This window comes from Xenopus laevis, chromosome 4S (assembly GCF_017654675.1).
Source record: "Xenopus laevis strain J_2021 chromosome 4S, Xenopus_laevis_v10.1, whole genome shotgun sequence".
Lineage (NCBI taxonomy): Eukaryota > Metazoa > Chordata > Amphibia > Anura > Pipidae > Xenopus > Xenopus laevis.
Genome location: NC_054378.1, coordinates 62793764 through 62820581, shown reverse-complemented (window position 1 = coordinate 62820581; position 26818 = coordinate 62793764). Strand labels below are relative to the sequence as shown.

General features: G+C 34.3%; 1 protein-coding gene across 3 annotated transcripts in view; it reads right to left on the bottom strand.

Moving 5' to 3' along the window:
• The window catches only part of LOC108715513 (neuronal growth regulator 1), a 314986-nt gene that overhangs the window by 208796 nt on the left and 79372 nt on the right, over window positions 1-26818 (bottom strand). For all 3 annotated transcript variants that reach the window (XM_041561332.1, XM_018260737.2, XM_041561333.1), the window contains exon 2: window positions 756-988. In XM_041561332.1, coding sequence (XP_041417266.1) covers window positions 756-988 — 233 coding nt within the window. The remainder of the gene's footprint in view (window positions 1-755; window positions 989-26818) is intronic.

Here is a 26818-nt window from a genome sequence, read left to right as displayed (position 1 = left end):
CAGTAATTTCCAGACAAGTTCTAAGTTCACTTAGTAAACACATCAAAAGCATTGCTAAATTCACAAGGCACATTTTTTTTAATTTAATTTTTTAATTTAAACCTGTGCATGAAATACAGGTGTAGCAACATTCCACAATCAACAACTATAGCAAAACTAAGACTTGTTTTGAGCTTCCCATATTAATTGGTAAGAAGGTATACAGTGCACAGTTAACCAATTTAGTACAGGTATGGGACCTGTTATCCAGAATGCTCGGGACCTGGTTTTTCTGGATAATGGGTCCTCAGTATTTTGAATCTTCATACTTCAGGTCTATTAGAAAATCATGTAAATGAAATAAACCCAATAAGCTGTTTTTTCTTCCAATAAGGATTAATTATATCTTAGTTTGGATCAAATACAAGAATCTGTTTTATTATTATGGGGAAAAATTAAAAAAAACAACTTTAGTTTATTTGATTATAATGGAGTTTATTGGAGACTGCCTTTGCATAATTCAGAGCTTTCTGGATAACGCATCCCATACCTTTATTTGCATTTAAATAAGACTGGCACTGCTGTATTTATTTACTGAAAAGTTGGAATCTTATTTTGGTTCTACCAGGTCATTGTATAAATCAGTTGTATGTCTGCAAATTACACACATGCTAAACAATTTGAAGAAAACACTGTACTGTAAGATTGTAGACATTTTTCATACTGTACACATAGCATATAAAAAAAACCAAATATTTTATAGTATATATACCTACCATGAACTGTGAGATGTACTTGCAATGTCCTTGGACTGTGCTCAGTTTGTACTGAACAAGTATATGGCCCATCATCTGAAACATCTACTTTTTGTATCCGTAGACTATATTCCTGTTTGCCTGATGTTGCAATTGAAACTCTAGGGTCCACTGACCACTTGTCACCCCCCGCAAATATAATACTTGACCGATTAAGCCAGGCACCTTTTGAAGCTCCCTCTTCCAAGAAACACCTATGGAAATACAAAATGAACTTATTATAGTAACATTTGAAAAACATTTATTTAAATGACACAATTTACCATCATAAATCTAACTAGTTATAGACAGAGGGGTTTTAATTTAAATTATAAATAGTAAATAATTTAAGAAAATGTACCAGATAAGAAGCATTGTGACAACCGCCAGTGCCAGAAAATGTTAGCAGAGTTTGTATTACTAGCATTAAATAGAAGATATTTTAATGCTAAGAATGTAGACATATTTATTAAGAACTGTATAGGTCAAACTCCTGAACACCTGAAAGATGCTACAATATTTTTAAACAAATTTCCACTGCCCTTTACAGAGATGATACTTTCACATCTGTCCCTGTTCCAGTGGCGCTTACAATCTTAGGTCCCCAATACATACACAGACAAAGAGTAGGGTGGAGTCACTTCACCTGCCTGTATGTTTTGGGAGTGGGATGAAGCCATAGTACCTGGAGTTTGGAGACATAAATAAAATCTCCTTGCATATAGTGCTCTCAGGATCCCAATGCTTCCAGGTCACCTTGCTGTCTATTATACATACACCTCCCAGATTAGGATAAAAGGACCGATTTAAAATGTGAAATTAGTACTCACGACAGGAAAATTCCACAACTCTTTATTGATTCCTATGGGATTTATACAGGTATATTTATCAATGGGTGAAAACGTTCAAATTGGAACTTACTGTGGCCTCTAATTTCATATTTTTATAAATCTGTCTATTGTTAACAAGTGTTGGCACCTCCAACCTAGTGAATGCCAACAATGATGCTGTATAAGAATAGAAGAAAGAAACAAATTCTATTGAAAGCCTTTCTCAGCTCCCATGAGAGAATAGAAGACATTTTCCCAACAGATTCAGAACACCCTTTGCATGGAACGTCTATGCAGAACAAAATTATACAAACCTCCACCTTTTTACTGTATATGATTATTTTAATCAGTGATAAATTCTATCTAACAAATATAGTAATTTCTTATCTTATTTTGTGCCATTATTTATAATGTACATATATTTTAATTGTACAAGTTATAATGAAAAACATTAAAACTAAATACTGTACCTTGAGGTACTTACTATTCATTCCTCTTTTAAACAACCCCTATTAGCTGGGACTACCTGAAACATAACCTTAATTCAGTTTTTCTTTATTACTCAAATGCTATGTATTTGACCCTTAAAAGTGATAACCAGTATAAAATATAGGATACTGCTGAATACAATGTATTTTCGATTCACAAGATATATCTCTCTCTTTAAGACATACTATCAAACTTGCCAGACTAAATTCAGGTAAAGTTGTCCATATGTGCTACTGACATGGTCATTAGTGATGAGCAAAATGTTTTTGCAAGGTATAGATTCTTTGTGCCAAAAACATTATAAAAGAATTGCAACAAATCTGCAATTCTTTTTTTTTTTTTGATTAATGCAAAGAGAAACATTCATGAAAACATATCCATACTGCATTTGGGCTACCTTGTGTCCAAATACAACATTCGTAGTAGCCATTTTATGATTAAGCCTAATCCTAGTTTGTTAATTCAGAACAGAGACACAATAATCGAAGAATCCAAGGAATACACTGGAGCTTTTGAAATCCACCAAACCTTAAAAGATAGTCCAGCTGATTGACTCTACCCTGGCCTTTATTAATATATTCAAGACAACCAGCAACAGGATGTAACACAAGTTCATTTGATAGAAGAGATTTCTACAAACCTACAGTACAGCAGGTATACATTTATTCATGAACACATATGTAAACTATTAAATTAAATTTATGACAATAGGTGCTTCAGTTCAAATCAAATATAGAACTTTTTTTGTCTTTAAAATATGTATCACCTCAACATGATTGTGATGATTTATCAAAGGCCGAATTTTGAATTTATGTGAATTTTTTTTACTCTAATATATTTGAATAAACTCACAACTCGAATGGAAGGTTATTTAAGAAAAAAAAGTCTAATATTCATTCGAATAGTCCTGTCCTGAAAATTCTAATCGTATTCAAATCAAGTTTTTCCCAGGAAGGCAATTAACATATTCAAATGGTTCAACGGACCTCTGCCATTGACTTGTAAACAAACTCACAGGTTTTAGGTGGCGAATATTTAAATTATAACTGTTTCCATGGCCGAGGTCTGTTAAATCTCAAATTTGAATTTACATTTGAGTTGGGGGATTAAAATTCGAATCTGTGAATTTTGACATCAATGAGAAATTAGAAAATTCAAATTCGAATTTACTATTCAACCCTTATTAAATTTGCCCGATGTGTAAATGATGTGTGTTGTCTTTAAATTATATCATATAAGATATGATTGAAAAGCACAGTGGTAAACTTAAAAGAAGCACTAATAATATGCTGAATAAAATTGTGCTTTTCCTGTTCTTAACATTGCCATTTCTTGCCATTATTAACATAATTCACATTCAGTTCAACAGACTTTTTTTTTACTGACAACTGTATGAAACTAATAACCCAGGAAAAAGAACAAAGTGTATTGCAAAAACTAATTTAACATCAGCTTCAACATCTCCCATATCAAATAGCAAAAGCTTTAAAGGTCATTCTTAATTGAAAGTCTTTCCAATTCGTATTGAGTGAAAAAATGCATGTCCCACTAAAAAGTAACAAAAAAGTGAAATATCCAGCACTCTGACAATGGGGTTATAATGATTGGTCTTTAAAAAAAAATGTAAAATCTTGAAAATCAACAAAAGGCACCATAACCTTATCTCAGCATTTTTTTTCAAAATGATTTCAACGACAGAGTTCAGTAGATCTCAGCATATTATCAGAGAGCTAGAAGATGTAAAGAAAATTGTGTGTCCTGCCTCCTGTTACATTCACAAAGAGATGGGGTGTCATCTTTCATTTTTAGATACAATTGATTTTTCTTTTTGTTAGGGTGTTTTTGTCTGTAGCAAGGTAAAAGTCATAAAACTGATTGGCAGCATTGCACTATTTCTCTTTGTCTGAAAAAGGTAACAGCCATAATACTGAGTGGCAGCTGCACACCATTACTAAAAGAATAAAGAGGCACAAAGTGCTAATATATTTTTTGAGGGGAAAAACATTTAGCAAATTCCTTGCAAACTAGTTATTGATTTGAATATCCTGGGGTTGTTATCTTTAGTTGTTCAGAAAAATAATTGTACAGATATGCCCCTTAAGCACGTTAATTAGTTGCTATGAAGTGCATTAAACAAAATGTTAAGATAATCTGTTGAAAAAAATGTGGTATTTGCTTTTTTCAGTCTATGTTGTTTTCACACAAATTGATTACTGGTTGGTATGAGTTCTTATGTTGTTAACCTGCCTCCTATATCTAACAGTTGCTCACATTGATCAAGACCATCAATAGTAGTACCTAAAAAATTATCTGGATTATTATATATTAGTACTGATAATATACAACAATATATAAAAAAAAATGTATTTGCATTTATAGGCCATTTCTCCTGATGGGGCATCAAGTCTCCCCAAAATATCTATTTTTTGGCCTTGAAGCTTAAGACTTCACTCCCTAGTGCTTATCTACAGATCAATTTTACCACCTCTACAATGCGCTCAGCACTGAACATCACATGGAAAATCAGGACACACATCTATTTCTGTTTTTACATGCCTACCTTGTGCTTCAGATTGAGAAAGGAGCTAATCTTTTCTTGCACTAACTCCAAGAGATCAATATAAATGTATAAACAATGTATCTATCATTTTCAATGTTAAATAAAACTTTGATTTTATTGTTAGCAGAACACATATTACCTTCAAACCTGTATTGCCCATTGAGTGCTTCATCCAGGAAAATCAAATACAGGGCTTCCTGAGTCCAATGAATTAAACAATCTACATATCACTGATAAAGATATGAAATATTTTCATTTTCTGTATGTTATTTTCATATTGACACCTACTTGCACTAGAAAGTATGAAATTTATTTCTATTTAAGTGGCAACCATTTGTATATGCAGGCTTTGGGTCTCTCTAAAACTATATGTGTAGGCAATGCCCAAATGATATTCATGATCCATTAGTCTGTTTTCCACTGACTGCAGTTTATCAATGCCTATACAGAACACTGATGTGTATATATTCTGTTTCTTTTTCATTTTCTGTACACCTGTATATATATGTAATCCCTGAATACAATATGAAGTGACTCCTTATTGTCTTGAAAGAAGACATTGATTATGCATTAGTATTTAATTGCATAATGAGACTAAGCCCCTGTTTCAATTCATAAATTAGTGTCATTACAATCTGGCTACTAATACTTCTGTTTCCTGAATGAAGCCTATTGAGGTCTGTCTAAACAGATGAGATAACTTATAGCAGCCAATAACACAATTTTAATGTAATACCAGTTAAAAGTATTCACTGGCAAAATGAAGACAAACTTACATTTTATTGTATATGCTAATATATTTATTAGTGTAATTATCCACTAGCTCTATTTCACTTTTCACACATAAAATATCAGAACAAATAATAATAATAATAGCGATAATAGCGATGAGTGTAATTGACTTGTTTTGCTTTGATGAAAAATTAGCAAAATGGTGAAATTTCAACAAATGCATTGGAGCATTTTTTTGGTGAAACAAAATGCATTAGTAAATTCTGCCACAGATTTGTGAATTATCTTGCCACTGAGTGAAACTCAAATTCACCCAGTAATCTTGATCATGTGAAAAAATTTACAAAACTGAGTAAATTATATTGGACCAATGGGATAAATGGTATCTATGTTTTTATTAGGTGTTCGGAAACAGGTTAGTAGATATTCAGCTATTGCTTTTCATGATAAAAATATTCTCTCTCTAACTATTCATTATTAACTATAATTTAGCAATAACCACAAAAGGGTAACCAGAGATTAAGAGGAACATTTCTTTATAAGATGCATGTTTTGTTAATGAGGAAACAAGCACATGCCACGCTGTTCTTAGAGCAATACCAAAATTCCATTTAAAAAAAGCTTATGGAAGTAAACTTTCCTTGCTGATGCTTAAATTCAAGATACCAATAATCTGCCAGTTTCTAGGAGTTACTATACCACATTGAAAGGAGCAATTAAATCATACAGCAAAGGTGAATCATTAAATATCATTATTCTTAGACTTTTTCACTAAATCACAGAAAGTTCCAGGAAGCATGTAATTTCCAGCTGTCAAGATCTTCATTATAAAATGTAAAAGCTGAATATAATATTGAATTAAGTAGCCTCACCATCTTATCTTATGAAGCTGTTTTTTTTCTGTATAGAAATGTGTCATATAATGCAGAAAACCCTCTAGAAATAATAGGATATATAAATGCAGATAAGCATTTATATAATTCAACCGAAAGACTGCAGTCAGGGCCACCATCAAGGGAGAAACAGAACACACCAGCACAACATGACCCATGTTGTGCCGATGTGTTCTGTTTCTACGTTGCTTCTGAGGTTGCCAAATTCCTCTATCACCGAGCACCTGGGATTCGCGTTTTTCTGGACGGCCAGGGTGTGCGAATGTAAGTTCTTTCTTTCTACCACCATCAAGGGAGTACAGGAGGTACTGCAGTCAAGGAAGCTGTGGCATAGTGGGGGGGGCAAGATGTAAAAGCTGAATTACAGATCTCAAAAGGGTTGGGTTTGGCGTAACTGAGATGTTGCTGGGGCAGATCAGGGATGGAGTTTTGTATATTTGGAGTGTTGCTGGGGTTCAGACAGTTTATAAATTAAAATACAGTAATGTTTAAAGTAAAATAGAATTTTTTTAACAATTAGATATTTATCAAATGAATGGTAAAATAGTTATTATACAATTCCATTACAATTTATATCGAACTCCTACCGTTTATCTTTAATCTTTAAATAGGTTACTTAAATCAATCCTTATAATTTCATGTGAAAAATGTGGGGGAGATTTATCAAAGTGCGAAATTAGAGCTCACTACAGAAAAAAACTCACCCTAGTTTCTATTTATACCTATAGGATTTATAGAATCATATTTATGAATAGGTGAAAGAGGTCACCATTTGATAAATACACTTTATCATATCAATGAATAGAAAGTGGGTGTGTTTTTCCCTGGTGAGCTCTAATTTCACACTGATAAATCTGCCCCTAGTGTATATATTGGGATTCACCTAGAACCACATGAAAACACTGCTAGTAATTAAACATAAGAGCAATGTTAAATATAATATATAATTTGGAAGACACTCATATGTCCTTTAGGGTATAAATGTGTGTATCCGGAGCTCAGATTAAGCAGGACACCTTTCTACTGAGCTCTGTCACGATGGCTACGGAAAACCGGTAAATTACTGCTTCAATCAGCACCAGACAAGTTGCATGCAACAAAAAATAAGGTAAGTGAATGCACTGACGCATGGTGTCGCAGCATTGATCTGGCACGACACGACTGTCGGATGCAGATGCTGCAAACATTTTGTCGCAGCGCGTTGGATCGCGTCGAAAACGTCCGTGTATTCATACCCTTAAAGTACCTTGCAATTCCTGAGTGCTAATGTGCTGTAGGCTGGGGTACCGGGAGTACTGAGGTAGATGTGGACAGGAGAATAGGCGAGTACAGGCCTGTGTCATCTTGTTCATCACCATCTTGAGCTGCACACTGTAGTTACTGGCTGGGATATTTGCTGAGGTACGGGATTTTTCGATCCCTTCTGTCCCATTATGCACTGCTCTCACTACTCTGTTTGTCATAGGCGTTTTGTTGCAGCAGCTCAGATCACGCTGAAAACGTTCATGCAGTCCTACCCTAACTGAAATCACTCCTGTAATGGAGCTGAATGCCATTAAATACTCTCTTACCAATACCATAACAGACCCAGTAGCCCAGGCATTTTCTACAATAAAGACTGAAATTGCTGAGCTAGGAGACAGACCAGACAAAGTGGAAAACTCCCTTGATGAGCTGCTTTCTTCCTATAATATTCTAATTGAGGAACATAAAGCTCTGCAAACAGATCATAAGCAACTGAAATTGCTTTTCGAGGATTTCAAAAAACCAAAATAATAGATGCAATTTGCGCATCAAGGGAATACCAGATGCGGTCAAATAGTCTGATTTTCAAGCTTATCTATATCTATATAATCTATTTACCACATTGGCACCTAATTACCCATCAGACCTTGCACATGGATTGGGCACACAGGGCACTAGGAGCCAGACCCCCAGACGCTAAAAACAACAGAAAAATGTGATCACGTGCCTCCGCTATTATGAGAGCAAAGAAGAAGTTACAGAAGTATCTAGTAACTGCCAGTCCATTATATACCAAGGGGCCACTCTCCAAATCTTTAATGACATTTCAGCTATACCATTAACCAAAAGGAGGGCTTTAAAACCATTAACGGAACATAGTATTCATCATAGATGGGGGTTCCCCTTCAAACTAATTGTTACCAAGAATAGTACGTGTTACAGGATGTTACCCAAACCAATCTGTACTTATGGCTTTGGAATTACCAATTAAAGATGCACCTGCTCATCCATCAGGACACAAGCCGACCACCAAACTGCAACCAACTTGGGAAAAAAAAAACCACGCAAAAAAAAGGCCCAACAACAATGGATCAGGACAAATATCTAATATCCAAATGCGCTAAGTCTCTGCTGGATACAACATTCTTGGGACGGACTCTGTAGGAGTTTACTTTCTTCATTGTTTCTTATTTGCTGCACGTTACAACACATATCCTTCCCCTGAGACTGAATTTGGGGATCAAATACTTATTTCCCCAGTTTAGACTTGATTCTAAAGTATTAATGCTAATAGAAGCATAAAGTGGACTGTAACTCCACTGAACATCTGTCTGCTTTCCTGCACCAGTAATCGGCAATCACATCACTACCAACATGATATTTACTCCATACCTATTCCTAGAAGGCAGATGAGTACATTAGCTTTCCACGTTCCTTCACTTTATATTTTTTTCTTACTGATTGTAAATTTCTTTGGGCTTTTTATAATGTAACAGGTGCTATGGATATATCCAATCCACGTTTGCTTGTAAGGTGTTCTATGAGAGCAATTTATCACTACACAAATTGTTAATTTCATGTCATCTCAAGGGAGCAAACTCTCCCCTTAAGAAAAAATGAATTCTTAAAGAACTTAATACTTTGAATGCAGATGTGGCTCCAGGAGACACATCATAAAAAAATTTAATTTTGAGACACTCACATACAAAGAAGTAGATGCAGAGGGACACTATGGGGCCGATTCACTAACTTCGAGTGAAGGATTCGAAGGTAAAAAACGTTGAATTTCGACGTTTTTTTTGGGCTATTTCGACCATCGAATGGGCTACTTCGACCTTCGACTACAACTACGAATCGAAGGATTCGTAGTAAAAATCGTTCGACTATTCGACTATTCCCCATAGGCTTGGCTAACTTTTTTTGATCGAAGGATATTCCTTCGATCGTTGGATTAAAATCCTTCGAATTGTTCGATTCGAAGGATTTTATCGTTCGATCGAAGGAATTATCCTTCGATCGTTCGATCGAACTATCTGCCCTAAATCCTTCGACTTCGATATTCGAAGTCGAAGGATTTTAATTCCTAGTCGAATATCTAAGGGTTAATTAACCCTCGATATTCGACCCTTAGTGAATCGGCCCCTAAGTCTTACTAAATGGGACTTTAGAGGGCATAAGTGTAAGGTTGTTAAATTGTATGTTCCCTTTATAGGCCAGATCCAGTTCTTGCACAAATTAAGTTCAAAACATGATCCTATTATCTCCGGGGGAGATTTTAATATAGCCATCTCCCAATTTCATGATGTCTTGAGGATTAATAAAGCTCCCCCACCAAGGGACTCAAAATTCATTCAAAATTGTTCCGACAATTCATACGTAAAATACCAATCCTAGACATTTGGAGGATCAAATATCCTAGGCAAAGGCAATATACTGTACCTTATATTCCCATCCTCATAATACCCATAGCAGAATAGATTATATTTTCATATCCCTCCAGTTAAGCAACCCAAAACTCAGAGCTAAAGTAGGGCAAACCTGGTCGGATCATGCTCAGCTTATAGTTAATATACCCCTACAAGAGCCCCAAAGGAATAAATTGTACCAATGGAGGCTTATTTAGGCATTATTATCTACTCATGAATAAGGATTGTCAAATTTGACCAGTTTCATCAAAAATTCGTGGCCGAAGAAATGTCGCCAGCACCAATTAAAGTCTTTGGGCGTCAAAGATTTTTGTTGAATGTCAAAAATTTTTTGACGTGTGTCTTTTTTTTTTTTTGACGCACACCACCATACAAGTCTATGGGCATTTTTTTCACGGTGAATCAAGGCGAATCAAGGCAGAAAAAATTCGCCCATCCCTACTCATGAACATTTAAGAACTTTAGAAAGTAATTTTTTAAACTAAATTTAGGGACTCACACTGTGGCGTTAACCAGCTGCTATAAACACCATTGTGCCAGCACTCGGTCTAACCCACATTCAGGATATTCACAAAATCGCACCCAGGAAACTAATCAGATTAGACCTAACAATAGGAAATGAAGTGAGCAGCCATGTGTGCCATAGAGGAAACCGGTGCTCAACTAAGAGGGTAAGCCCTTACAGGCAGAAGACCAAACTGGGAAATATGATCCCCAAGTCCTTCAATTGTAAACCTTGTGTAGTACCACATACTGTACCTACTGTATCTATGTTCAATTGTTATGCTTTAGGTTTGATCACATGTGCACATCATGCTTACTTACTTACAATTGTTTTCATGGATGTGTTTCGTTTACTTTTCTTATGAGAATAAAATAAATATACAGTTGAAAAAATGTATGGTCTGTGATCAAAAGTGGTTATCATTTGATTAGTCTAGACAGTTTATTGGTTGACAAATGATATAGTAATTGTTCTTATATTTAACTAAAGTGTTTAAACAAAGCTTATCTGCTTCATTTTAAATTGATGATATAAAATAAACTGTATATTGATATATGTAACCACATTTCATTACACATGAGTATTAATCTGACTACTTGAAAAGATAAAATTAAGCTAATGCAAAAATTTTAAAACAAATATATGTTCCCATGTGAAAATGGCAGTTTTATAAATACAAACATTTTTAAAACTGGACTAATAATGTGCACATTAGACTAAAGATGATTTTGATTTTAAGTAGAGGAAGTGATGTGTGTGCCTCTGTGACAAAAAAAAAACAGGCTTTCAAATTTACTGTATACTGTCATGCTTTTGGGTTCAAGTAGAAACATTTAATAACCTAAAAAACACCAGAAACATTAATTATTTACTGTAAATAAACAGAAAGAGAAGTCATGGGAAGCTACTAGAGGGAATATAGCACACCAGCTTAATATCTTTGCCTGTTGGATGGCCAGTTTGGACTCTCATAATTTGACAATTAAAGAAGGCTTTTCTGTGGCTGAGTGCTGTGTTTTCACAGTAATTAACACCATTGGGAACACTGAGTAAAAATAAGGCTTCCATAAAGTACTGGTTATCTCTATCATTTCTCAAAAACTTCTTAAATTATAAATGTGAGATATAATTTGCAACAAAATGAAAAGACAACTGGAATTACACCTGCCTTTCTAAGATTTCTAAAAATATACTGTTAAATTCACATTTCAAAACTGAAAACATCATGAATCTTGTTTTACCTCCTGGTCATCCAGCAGAACTACATTATAAACCAGTTCTTATGCCATATTTGATCTCTGTGCTCCAATATGTTTGATCTTCTTCCATCCATCCATGAGAAGTAGCTAAATGTTTTTCATGCTCTATCTGGGCAGGGACGTCCTTACTACTGTGTGTCTTATCACATAGCACTGAAGCTCTGTGCCCTTATTTAAGCAATTTCTACTTTGTCAGAGTTAATACTAACTAATTCAAACATTTAAGAAATAAGTTCCATGTACCGTATGTTACATGTTATGTTTTTTGATTACGCAATGTTCAGCAATTTCTTACACCTTACCAGAGGACTTTGTTTTACTTATTCTGCGAGTAGCTCATCCCTAAATGGATTTTTATGAGATAGCCTCCAGAGATGTGTCACCTTCTGGAGTTAGGTCATCAACAGTCACTGAAAGCCTTGGGTTATACAACCTTTTATATGTCAAAATCTAAACACACTCTAAGCATTGATGATGTATCAGGATGTAGTAAAAATATATCCCAAGGACACAGTTGCAAGCTCGATTTGTCTAAAAGCTTCAGAGTTGAGAAATGATTCCATTTTGGGGAAGAATATATTCTTAAAATGGCTTGTTAAAATGAATATGACAAAGCTGTTCATATCATTCATTGTTAAATAAATTTTATATTTTTGAAGCCCTACATTATATCTTAAAGTTGGATACTAGCTGTTTCTAGACAGGTGTTACTCATTGGAAATGGTTTGCTTTAAATATATTTTTCCTTTTCATAAACCACAGGCTAATGATGCATAAATGCATACACTGAACACCCTAGAGGATCGAGTTATATAAATAATTACACTGGATTCACTGGTAGATTTGGAATTTAATATTTTCCTCTGAGAAAAAAAACATGTTCTTGCAAAGAAAGACTTTCCTGGCTCTATATTTATTGTCAAATCGTTGCATGACTATAAAAAGTGCCAATGTTAATGCAAAACTTGCATGAACCTATTGAGAACAGAGATAACACCGTTGTTTCTGTCTAAATGGCTTAGACCTTGTTTTGCAAAGTATAACATCTGTTTGGCAGTAAATGTGGTTTTATATACCCAAAACTTGCCTCCAAGCAAAAAACAAAACACCTGCTTTTAGGCCACTGGAAGCAACAGCCAAGGGATTGGTTAGCACTGGCACATATGTGCACTGGCAGTTTAAAGGATGCTCTTCTGACAGTACATCTGGTTTTATACACCAAAATTTGCCTCTAAGACAAAAATAAGCAACTGCTTTGGCGTTCCTGAAAGCAATAGCCAAGGGGTTGGTGAGCAACATGTTGCTTGTGAGCTGCTGGTTGGGGGAACACTGCGTTTATGGTTAGTAGGAATCATCAAATTTATTTAGCACTCAAAATTTATAACATTTTTGCAATGTAATGCAATGAATCATGAGGAAGGATCACTATTATGATATATGTATCTTTAGACAGTTACCACTATTAAAGAACTGATCAATTACTGATTGGTTGAAATGATTTAATACAATGTACAACTGGAGAAAACTTTGCACCTATTATATCATTAGACTGCACATCATTAAATAACATTTTTATAAGCAGTATCAATATGCCATTTTAACGTGTGTTAAACATGAGTCACTTTCAGATGTAAAAAAAAGTTGGGGAGCAATACAAGCATAAAAAATGTTCCTGGGTGGTGCAAAATTAGTGTTTAGCAGCACACTTGGTTTGTATGCAACCACCTTCAAATCAAAAATTCAAAATGTAAGCATCTGCTCTGAAGCCACTGAGAGCAACACCCAAGGGGTTGGTTAGCAACATGTTGCTCACGAGTCACTGGTTGGGGATCATTGCTTTAAGTGATTCTGGAAATACATATTTGCTTATTTGCATAGATAATCACATGGTGGAGCCACCATACTGGTACCTATAATAAGGTACATATATGTCAAGGTACAGATAGTATGCTAAGCCGTGTGTCATGTAAGGACCTTCCAAAGCACATGGAAACCCCTGAATACCAGTTTCACCATCAACTTCTCTAGGGTTAAAAAGAAACTGCATATCCATATAGGCCAATTCGTTATCAGGACAACATGCAGCAGTACAAAGGCTTTGAGAAAGCAACACATGAGCTTGACCTAAAGATTGGGAAAGAAAATGGTTGGTGACTACAATTGATCAGTATCAGATCTTGAACAGACTTTGGTAATGTCAGGTAGGCTAAATGCTGCAGTTCCCTAGTTCTAACCCCACCAAAAACTGTCTGTAAGATAGTTTGGAGTGATGTGTGAATTTATTCACCAGGCATGGTTTTGCGGCAAATTTCCACACTTCGCAAATGTTTTTACTAAACTGCTGCAAAAATTTGGCATGGAAAAATTAGCTGCGAAAAAAAAATGCGTCAGAATTGCACATAAAAATAATTGTGCATCAAAATAATTTTGATGGTCATTGACTTCAATGCGATTCCGTATGTTTTGCCATTTCAGTGAAGTGAAAGGGGACAGATTCGCTCTCTAATTGTTTGTTAGCTTTTTTAGTCATCTGAAAAATGTTTATATTCACTGGGTCTCATTTATTAACATTAGGCACATTTTTATCAGTGCAGTCAATCAATGACAACAATATTGATACATGACCAACATTTGTTGATAAGGGCTAATCTCTTCTTTTTATACCTGCTCAACAAATAACAACCAAATTATAAATATGGAGTAATGGTACAGCACATCTGTATTATGTGCTTTCTCTTGTACCCCCCAGCAACCCAGTTCGGATAACTTCAACCTATAAAGTCAGGACAAATATGTACTGTATATATATATATTTCTTGTTTGTCCACATTCTCCTATTGAGGACTTTTGTTTTCTGAATTCCTATCTATTAAAATGTACATTTGCTCTAAGAAACTAATCATAATAACACATATAAAATAACCATTATGCCAAATATCATTAAACATTAATTGTGAAAAACAGGTACAATTATATAAATACACAAATGCCAAATTCTAAAAAAAGATGCATTCGATTTCTAAGATGCTTTAAAGCACCTAAATAAGAATAAAGTGTATGGGGACTTGCTATCAGCATTTGCACAACCATCACATGTTGACATTTTTCCTGATTTTCTTCAATTGACAAAGAAGGGATAATGGGATTCATATTTCTGAATGTCATCAGTTGTAAATATCTTGCTAAAGCCAACTTGTAGCAAACACATACATGGTTTATGATAAACCTTACATTATTTTTTTGAAGCCATGTACAGTATTATATCAAGACAAGTGCTAGTGCTTCTTGCATCATCTGTACTAAATGTATAGAGTAAGTCGTGTTTATATGTGAGTAGGATACAATTCATTTCTTGTATGGAATTTGCCCTTAGCCATAACATTTTACCTTCATTGGCATGTGTCTAATTCATACAGTGGTAGCCATATTACACAGTCCTATAGATGAGAGAGGTCATTACAGCTTGATAAGCACACTGAACTGAAATGCATTATCAACAGAACAGAACTTCCATTTACAAAGAGCTTTATTTGGCAGAAAAATTCTGTAATCAACAAGAAAAGCACAAAGCTCTGTCATGTGCACTAGGTAGATGTTTTGTTGACCTTCATGCCTCCCCAATTACAAGTATGAAACTGCAGCCATCAAATGCTTTAACCATATGTGCATGAAACCCTAGTTTTTTTTAAAAAAAAATAAGCTGGGCAGCTATTCAGATGCTCTCTTCTCCTCCCAGTTCCTAACTAGAGAAATAATATTTGTAGAAATGCATTAGACAAGCTTGATTGAATTGGTAAGAAGAAAGAGCAGTTATTGATCTGTAGCATTTTTGATGGCTGTACCTGAGATCTGTATGTAAATAGAAATGGGGAAGACATTTGGAATTAAAGTGGCATTTAAACTAATGGTGCTGTTATAATTAAGTAGCTAAAGAAAACATGTAGTCCAAGGTGGTATAATTAAATACAGGCCTGCTGGTTAGTAATATTTTGCTATTACTACATTGTTCAGTTCTATACATAACACACAACCCCATATGTAATAAAAGCCACTAAGTTTGCCCAACTGCAAAAAAATTGGGCGAACGTCAGAATAGTGGTGTGCATAAACATTGTCGCATGTCAAAATTATTCGGACGGCCATTGACTTTAGTGCATTTGCCCAAAATAGGTGTGCATATAACAATTGTCGCAGGTGTCGCAATTGATGCATGTCAAAATTATTTTGACTCCCAATGACTTTTTTTTTTCTGAAAAGTGAAATGGGACAAATTCGCTCATGTTTTTTAGAAACATTGGCAAACCACAAATTTTTAAAGATTGTTAGAAAAAATTGCCTGTTCAGTTGTGGGTTAATGATAGATAAATGTAATGAAAGTTGCCAACAAAATTTTTTTTCATGCATACAAATTATTCCTTTGCGTGAAAATTTGTTTTACGGCATTGTAGCTTTTGAGAACCTGGAAAGTATTTAGTGATTCCATCTGCAAGTAGACTAAAGATCCCAAACCTCATAGTTTTACCAGTGCGCAGTATATGCAATAAAAATCTTTACTGAAAAGACCCTTAAAATTTTCAGTGTAATAATAATAGTCTAACAAATTTCGTGAAATTTGATTATTTGTTCTTATTTGTGTGAATCTTTTTTTCTATTTACTACATTTGTAATTCAGAGGGGATCTTGTGTATATCAGGCAAAATTTTGCAAATTTGCCCATCACTAGACATATAATTAATTGGACTTGCCTTAAAAAAAATCATCTACAGTAAACTAGATTTAGCAAATAAATCCTGTAAATCTGCCTCTAAGGGGCATATTTATCAAGGGTCGAATTTAAAATTGAAAAAACTTCGAAATTTGAATTAAAAAAGACCAGCCAAAATGAAGTTGAAGTATATTTTTGTCGAATAGATCTGTATTCGATCGAATAGGTCCGTATTTGGGCCAAATTAGAATCTTACGAATCGCAGGAATAGCGCATTCGACCGAATTGGATTTGAAGTTTTTCCCCAAAAAAACTTCAATTTTTAAAAGTCCACAATTGACTCCATAGGCTAAAACAGCAATTCGGCAGGTTTTAGATGGAGAATGGTTGAAGTTGAATTTTTAAAGAGACAGTACATAAATTTTAATATTCAAATTTTTGAGTAATTTTCAAATTCAAATCGAATTCAGACTATTCCCTAGTTGAAGTACGCAAAAAATAGTTTGAAATATTTTTCTTTCATTCGAAAATTCACCTCGACCTTTGATAAATCTGCCCCTAAGTATCTGGTTCCATATGCTGCCTGGAAAAACCGAATGCCAATAAAGATTAAGTCTGAAACTGTTATATTGTAAATAAAGTATTTTTTTTTACTCAAGTACCATTAACCTACAGTTCATTCTCTTATAATATACTGACTATCTCATATAATATACTGACCTTTATGTGCCAATTAACAGCAAAATAAAAAAGAGAATATTGCTATTGTTCAGCAGACACTTCATGGTAAGAGGTATCATCCACAAGAGATTGCAGCAAACTACATTTACACTTTATTTCAAATGTAGACATAAACACTCCAAGTAGTAAAAACATGTAATTGTATGCTCCTCATAACGTGAAGGAGAAAGTCAGTTACAACAAGCGGGTACAAAATAGCAGGTTGAAGTGATTATTGAAGATGTATTAATTGAGTGCAGCAAAAAAAAAAAATAATAATGTGTTTATAATTAGAGGATTACACAGTTGTTCATATCTTAAACCAGTTTTGTGTTCATCTACTTTAGGTATTATAAAAGTTGTTTCTATAGAAACAGAAACAGGTATAACATTACAGTAATATTCAAGTACATCAGAGCCTCTTTCAGTTTGTTATACATTTTTTAATGAAAATGAAATCTCCCCAACAGGCTTCTAATTTCAGCTTATTAACATGTATTATGAAGAATGTTTCAACAATAATTGCTTAGGGCAGTTTTGCCGTCTCTGCTTCATGAACATTGTTTGACAGGCCATTACAAACGTTGCTTTTTAACAAACATATATGTCTGAATGTATCCATTGTTTTACATTAAATTCAACAGCAACTCGACAAAAAATCTTGAAGGATTAAAATGTAATTCCTGGGCTCTGTTATTAAATCATAAAAGCATCCATTTAGTCTTGAGTGATGCTATACAATCTATTAAACTATTTAATTTTATGGTGATGGAAGCCATCACTGTTAGAAATGAATCATTATTTATTCCTGGAAATCATTACAGCTAATTATTGGAATTTCTATAGAGTATGTATTAGTTCAAATCATAGGAGACATTTCTTCTAATTAAGATGTCTATTCTGTTTTTGGAGCTCTGCCAGGTAATGTTTGTGAATGAGTAGACAACCATCACACACATTTGAGATCATAATGCAAGAAGAAAACCACACCTTTTGAAGACCTTGTCAGTGCTAATCTAAAATGATGAAAAACTTTTTAAAAGTGTTTTAAATAAATGCTAGACTGTATCACCTTACATAAATATAGGACACATAGAAAATAACGGATTCCTTGTCATGGGGTTACATTTATTTACTAAAAAAACTTAACGGAGAACTAAAACGTAACTAAAGAAGTAGCTAGAAATTATGTTTTGTGCTTCTGTACCAGCCCAAGGTAACCACAGCCCTTTAGCAGTAAAGATTTGTGTCTCCAAAGATGCCCCAGTAGCTTTTCTTCTTTTTTTTACCTTCTTTTCTGCTGATTCACTGCACATGCTCTGAGCTGCTGTCGTTTAGGGACCCACTCACAATATACAGTACATATATATATAATAGAAATGCCACAATATCAGGCTGATAAGTAATAAATACAGATAATTACTACATGGCCACACAGAAACCAGTGCAACTAGCATCAGAATTGAATAATCAGCCCCGTAGCATCAGCTTATATTACAGGCCAACCTCATTTTCTGCTGGATAATTTGTGACGACCCCTAAGCTTAGATTCTCAACAGCTGCTCAGAGCCCACTGAGCATTTGAGTGTCACAGACACTTTCCAAGATGGTGAACCCCTATAATAAATATAAATCCTGGATCATTGCTGCTACTGACAAGCTGAAACTTTAGGCTGGTGTAATAAGTTCAGCATATAAAATATGGCATTTTTAGCGATATAAATTTTTGAAGCTTTAGTTGTCCTTTAAGTCATTAGGAAAACAAAACACTTGGGGGCAGATTCACTAAAGGGCGAATTGTCGCCAGCTACTGCTTTGCACACATCGCACCACTTCGTCAGACGCAAATTCGCTACCACTATACTAATTCACTAATATGTGAAATTGTGCCCTGGGCACCAAACACTGGCAACTTTTCGCTAGCGTTCGTTTGTGCTTAGCGAAAATTCAGTAGTGATCTTGAGCTTTGGTCAATTTGCATAAAGCGGGTAATTTAAGGTTTTTTGGAGGTCTTTATTATAAATGTTGGTAGAAAATGCTTGAAGTTACCACTTTTTATTACAAATATCCAGGGAACCTTAATAAAGACAACAGAGTTGTTATAATGCCATACACATGACCCACTGTAAAATGAATGTTCCATATGTTATGAAAACCTGTTTTGCAGATATTTTTTCCACCACCAAAGTCATTGCACAACTTAAATAAAGATAAATATTCGCAATTTAAATTTTTTTTTTGCCACATTTAAAAAGCTCTTACGGACATTCTCAGTGTAAAAAAAATACTTACACATTAAGTACACCACTCTTATCCAGGATATAAATATAACCATGGGCACGACAAATATATTCATTGTGTGAACCATCCTGTGCTGGTCGAAGTTTATAAATGAGTCCTAGGGGGTTATTTACTAAACTTCGATTGCAAAGATCATGAAAAATGTGTGATTTTTTTAAAATAAAATCTGACTTAAAAAAATCACAATTTTTTTGGAATTTATTAAACCCAGAGGATGGAAAAGTCTGAATCTGAAAATCCGGCATCTCAGGTTGAGGTTGCATATAAGTCCCAATGTTTTTATGATGTGTGCTGGGTTTCAGGCAATACCCAGAGTTTTCGGATGAAAATTATGAAAAAATCGTGAAAATTGGATGAAAAACTCCGAAAAATTTGTGAAAATCTGATTATTTCCTGCAAAGCAAATTTTTGGGAAAATGTAATAATAAATAAGCGTAAAAAACCCAAGTGGATTTGATCGGCGTTTGTAGCAAAAAATATTGAGAAAAATTCAGACTTTGATAAATAACCACCTTAGTGTATTTCATTATAATGTAATTCATACAATAAAAAGTCCATCATCAAAAAGGTATCATATGTTTTGTTCTGGCTATTTGCTATTGTTTGTAATTTCAAAGGATAAAGTTGTGTGTGTGCATGGAAATGGCCGTTGATTCATTCTGAGATTTTGATATAAAATGGAAGTACTATGTACAGTATGCAGCTGACATACAGTTATTTTTTTTAAAGTAGACTGGCTGTAGATTTTATAGGTACACAAATACAGTTTAAAAATGTCATAACCTCATAGGTCTCTCCTTTGCCAGAACATTTAAGTAGATGGTTTGGTGTTTTGAGAGCACAGTTCCTGTTCCAATTACTGACATTAAAAAAATCTAGAACATATATTTAAATCTGTCAACATGTAGTTCTATATTACTGAAATTAATGAAACAGTATTAAAAATATTTTATTTGCTATACATTTATTAAACACTTTTTTTAGCCAAAACGCCCTCACATTATATTTTGTAGTCTGCAATTCTGTGCTTTTCATCTAGTGCCAGCACTTAACCTTAAGGTTTCAAGTCCCTGCATGGTAAATAGATTGAACATTTTAGCATCAGCTGGAGAACATATTCTAATTTCTTTTGCTATGCTTTCATTTCATTGTGTTTTCATTTTCATTTCGTTGTGCAGTCTAACCTTTTATTCAAAGAGTGTTACAGGAACTAGTTAACTTAGTAAAATTTCCTTTCCAATGCAGTGGTGCTTTTAATCTTTTCATAGCCGATACTTAGATGGCTGCTCTATAAATCCAAGCTTTGTTCAGAAACAGAAACAAAAACTTGTTCCCTCTGTCTCTAATATGATACATTTCTTATTTATTCATCAATAATAGATCATGAACAGATCATGATTAATAAAATGTGCATCAAATGCCACATTCCCTAAAATCCCAAGTGTTAATACATCTAAATAAACGTTACTCCTCATGAAGCCCATGTAAGGCAATAATCATGGAGTGTCTCACAGGGCCCTTGTTGCCTGGATGTGATATTGAATTATTCATTGAAATCTGAATGCAAAATGAGTTTTTTAAGTATAACATTTTTAGTGAAAAAAACTAACATTTTTTTCATTATACCCCGAGGGTTGAAAAAGTCCAAATCCAAAAATTTGGCATCTCAGACCTACCAAGGTTGTATATAAGTCAAAGGGAGAGGTCCCTATCCTATTCGGAAGTTTCTGTTGACTGTGCTGGAATAAGCATGAAAATTCGCCTATTTTGAACTTTTTAGGCAAAAATCTTAGAAAATCTGGCTTTTCTGGAAAAAGACAGAAAAAAATTGAGTGATTCAGGAAATAAATTTGGGACTTTGGTCTGATTTTTATCAAAGTGAGAAAAAGTCACGTTTAATTGTTTTTGTTGCTCCACACAAATATGAAGAGCTTCTACCTGTAGAAAGAACCCTTTTTTGATGGGTATGGTGCTTAACAGTGGAAGCACCATCCGCCTGTAGGGGTGGGTGAATTTGGGCCGTTTTGCTTCACCGAAAAATTTGCGAATTTCCCGCAAAATGTTGAAAAATTTGCGTCTGTTTCGTGTATTGATTTATTTATTTATTTATTATCACTATCTGCCTGTGATCCAAGAAACATGTAGAAAACCAGGTACAAAGACATGAAGATTAGTGCATCAAAGTTGCTTTATTGGCTCCATTTATTTAGCCTAGTATATATCTACTTTTTTGGGGCCAATAAAGCAACTTTGATGCACTAATCTTCAAGTCTGTGGTGTGATACAGTGTACCTGGTTTTCTGTTTTCTGATGGTATTTGTAGTGACAGCACAGACAACAGCATTTTTTCTGCACATTGGTTTGCTTTACATTATATATTATGTCTTTTGATTTGTGTAGCAAATTAGCACAAAACATAAATATCATAATATTTTGGTGAGATTACATTTCTCACATGGATATCATTATTATTTGCCATGCAGTTTAAAATATGTTTTTATGTTTTTAAACCTCCAAGCTTTTACATAGAGCAATACAAAGGCAGTTTTATCTTAAACAATCTTTCTTGTGTTATATTCTGTGCACTTATACTGTATCCTCAGAGGGCTGTAATTGAAGAAAAACCATTTTGACAACAAGATAATCCCTTTCACCTCAAGGTTTAAAGAGAAGACAGCAAACTTGTACAAGTGTAAGCCTATCCTAAAAAATAATCCACTGGAAAAAAACAACACCATCTCCCTATTATATATACATCCAACCTATACTAACATCTAAGGGGCCGATTCATCAAGAGTCGAATATCGAGGGTTAATTAACCCTCGATATTCGACTGGGAACTAAAATCGTTCGACTTCGATTAAATCCTTCGAATCGAACGATTCGAAGGATTTTAATCCAACGATCGAAGGAAAATCCTTCGATCAAAAAATCACAGGCAAGCCTATGGGGACCTTCCCCATAGGCTAACATTGACTTCGGTAGGTTTTATCTACCGAAGTAGGTGGTCGAAGTATTTTTTAAAGAGACAGTACTTCGATTATCGAATGGTCGAATAGTCGAACGATTTTTACTTCGAATCGTTCGAATCGTTCGAATTCGATCGAATTCGATCGAATTCGATCGAATTTAACCAATTCGATGGTCGAAGTACCCAAAAAATACTTCGAAATTCGAATTTTTTTACATTCGAATTCTTCACTCGAATTTTGTAAATCTGCCCCTAAATGTGCCACTTCCTGGCTGTCTTTCTATACCCCAGAGGGGTGATTTTGCCATGATTTGAATTTTTTGCACAAAAACTCAGAAATTTTAATTGTATTTTCAAAAACTCGAATATCTGATATTTATAAAGCAAAAGAAAACTTAAAAACTCCAATCTAAAAAAATCGGCATCTAAAAGCAGACAAGTTCATGTAGAAGTCAATGGAAGTTGTGTTAAGCAAAATTCAAACCAATATTTTAATTCGAGTTTTCGAGTTTTAATTCAAGTTTTTAGTTTGTAAGATCACAAATTCTATTTTTTTATGACTTTAAACTCGAGTTTTTTTACGATTGTATTCAATCAAGTTTTTTACATTCAGGTTTATTTATAAATAAGCAAACATGTGAGTTGTTTTAAATTCTGAGTTTATTAGAAACAGAAGGTCACTCTAGCCTTTAATGTCTCCCCAGGTACTGAGATAGGCTCCAGGAAGGGAGTTATTAAACAGAGAATCAGCCGTCTGTTTAAAGACTTTAGTAGCCAGGGACTCCATTCCGCAGATCCAGTCCAGAGATTGGAGTTCACCTTCCACAGGAAAGCTGTCCTGTGGAAAGACTATTTAAAGTTAATTAGAATGGGAGAGGGTGTCTCTCATCAAGGCGCAGCAGGTAGGAGACCTGGCTGTGTGAGGAACTCTCAGAGGAGCTGGGAGTGCTGCCTGATCCTGCATGAAGCAGAGGGAGCCTGTGGCTGTGACTAAGAGCCAGATTTGTTGTCTGTGTGGGACATTGAAGAAAAGCCAGGAGGCTGAAAAGTTCACTCCAAGACTGTGAGTACAGGGGTGAGCCACAACAATTGTTTTGTTTGCTGGTAGTCCACAAGGGGCCCAGCCTAGTCAGGGACTGCTCCAGAGTTGAAAGGTAGTGCCCAATGGGCTAGGTTTTATTTTATGATTTGTTTGAATGATAAAATGGTCACCCCTGTGTCTGTGGACAATACACTGTGTTTGTGCAAAGTGGGAAAATAAACGTGTGTTTTCCTTGAAGAAGCTGTGTGTCCCTGTCTTTATGCTCCTTTTTCCTATGCTGCCTGCTCACCATTGACTAATCCCCCCAAAAGTTACGTGTTCAAGCCGCCTGCTTGCCACAACATATATATATATATATATATATATATATATATATATATATATATATATATATATATATATATATATATATATATATATAGACAAATACAAGATTCCTCTGCACTCAACCCATTTTCAATATATTTAAGACAGAGACATTTTGTGCATACTGCTACTGAAAAATGCCTTACCCTTTAAACAAAACAGGGATTGTTTGTCCATATATTGCAATATATTTAAGCTGGCCAACTACGTAAAAGTCATCCCATATCTGGCCAGTCCTATGCTCAATTTTCATCTGATTCATTAAGAATTCTATGGTTTAATTATACATTTTATAAAAGGGACGAATACGTTTTACCTGCAACTTACTAGCTGCTTTCAAAGTAAAACTCCCAAACTTGGCTGCCCTTTTATTAGACACCAGTGGGATCACCTGACTATAGTCAGGTGATCCCACTGGTGTCTAATAAAAGGGCAGCCAAGTCAGGTGATCCCACTGGTGTCTAATAAAAGGGCAGCCAAGTTTGGGAGTTTTACTTTGAAAGCAGCTAGTAAGTTGCAGCTAAAACGTATTCGTCCCTTTTATAAAATGTATAATTAAACCATAGAATTCTTAATGAATCAGATGAAAATTGAGCATAGGACTGGCCAGATATGGGATGACTTTTACGTAGTTGGCCAGCTTAAATATATTGCAATATATGGACAAACAATCCCTGTTTTGTTTAAAGGGTAAGGCATTTTTCAGTAGCAGTATGCACAAAATGTCGCTGTCTTAAATATATTGATAATGGGTTGAGTGCAGAGGAATCTTGTATTTGTCTATATGTTTTTTGTGGTCACACCCTCATTGCACCCCCGCCTAATGATTTTAAAAACTAGTGGTGAGCACAACTTTCCCCTGTTTGTTATATATATATATATATATATATATATATATATATATATATATATATATATATATATATATATATATATATATATATATATATATATATATATATATATAATATGACCCGTTTCTCGTTGCCAAAAATGTAAGAAAGTGAAAATTTGCCAAAATGCATTGAAGTGTATGGGTGACAAATTATTTTTCACCCATTAGAGTCTATGGGGATTATTTTTGGGCAAAACTTGGAAAAAAAATTCTCTCATCCCTACAGTTAACTAGTAATAAGCAGATTTTGTCACTAGGCATGGACAAAAAAGTTGCCAACACAAAATTTGATGCATATTGACTTCAATTCCATTTGCAATTTTTTTTTTACAGTTTTGCAAATTCTACAGCAAAGCTAAACAGGACAGATTCCCTCAACACTAATAATAATCTATATAATGGATCAATCTTCTAGACCAGTTCTATTGCATGAAAGTTCGCACAGGCATGTGTATTCATTTAATTATTGTTAAAATCTGAAATGCTTATTTGGATTTTTTGTAAACTACTTATACATATAACCACCATGCAATAAATATGAATTTTATTATTTAAAGTAAGTGAACAATTTCTTTGTTTTAGGAAAAAGCGGCGTTTGTTCATCTGTGTGTTATACTGTCGCTGCTGTTTTGACTTATACTATTGATTTTAAAACATGACCTGCAAACATCAATATCCTGAGATGTGAAGAAGTGCAGAAGCAGTACAATAACACACCACCTGTGAGCCCTGAATACACTGCCAATATGAAGAGATTATGGTTACATTTAATGAAAGAGCAAAATCAAATGCTGGAGGAAAGCACTTGAATCAAAAGCAAAAAGTGAAGACAACAACATCAAAATTCAATGCTGTTAACAGAGAGATTCAAACATTTCATTTTAACACTAAAAATGAGCCTCAAAGCTTTTAAAAAATATAATGAGATCTGATATCAAAGTTTAAGGGGAATATTTATCTGGAATCAAATTTGTGAGTTGTGTGAGGACTTTTATACCACGGATAAACTCAAATTTCAAATGTTTGCGTGTTTATGGAAAAATCTGAATGTCAAAAACTTGCATGAAAAACTACAGGGGAAAAGCTCTAATGATTGACTTCAGGTCCCAGGAAAAACTTGAATTGATTAAATTTATGTCCCATGAACTCGAATTGATTGAGTTTTTGGATAAAACCCGAATTCTTACATTTGTACATTCTCTATTTTCTATATATATTCGAGTTTTCAAAAATGTAACTTGAATGTGTAAGTTTGGGTGCAATAAAATTGTGAATTGTGGAAAAAAAAATCACATTTGTTTTTTGATAAATCTGCATAACAAAATCTTCTATATAGTAGGGTCTCTTAGTAGTACAATGGTTACTCACCACATCAAGGAAGTGGCCCAGGTGCACCGCCCTGGGCCCTCAGCACAAGGGGCGGATAAACCGAAATCTCGAATAGAAGCAGGCACTCAAGGGCAAAAACTTCCACCAGGCAGATGTTCCAAAAGTGAAAAAGTTTATTGTGTCAAAACAGCCTGACGCGTTTCGTGTTCCAAACACTTAATCATAGGCTCATGATTAAGTGGTTGGAACACGAAACGCGTCAGGCTGTTTTGACAATAAACTTTTTCACTTTTGGAACATCTGCCTGGTGGAAGTTTTTGCCCTTGAGTGCCTGCTTCTATTCGAGATTTTGATAAATCTGCCCCTAAATATAATAAATAAATACTTAAAACATACAGTATATAAGAACACATCACTAACTTTAGATTTAATAATATAGATTTTGTTGTGACTTTAATTAAGATTGAAATTACTGTAAATTGTTTCTACCAACTATACACACAGTTTTGAGTTGTTTTTTTAAATCCAATGCAGCATTATTTCCTATATATAGCTCATTCAACATCCGCATGTAAATATTTTGACAAATATCTTTGCTGCTGCTATGACAAAAAAATGTACATACATTTATATTTAAAAGTGCTTTATTTATTAGAAGTTTAACTATAAATCATGAAAAGCAATATATTTCTTTTGTAAGTATTGATATCATACAAGCCACTGTAATAGGTCTATATTCAATATTTTTAATTACTGTTCGGACTTCTGGTCATACAG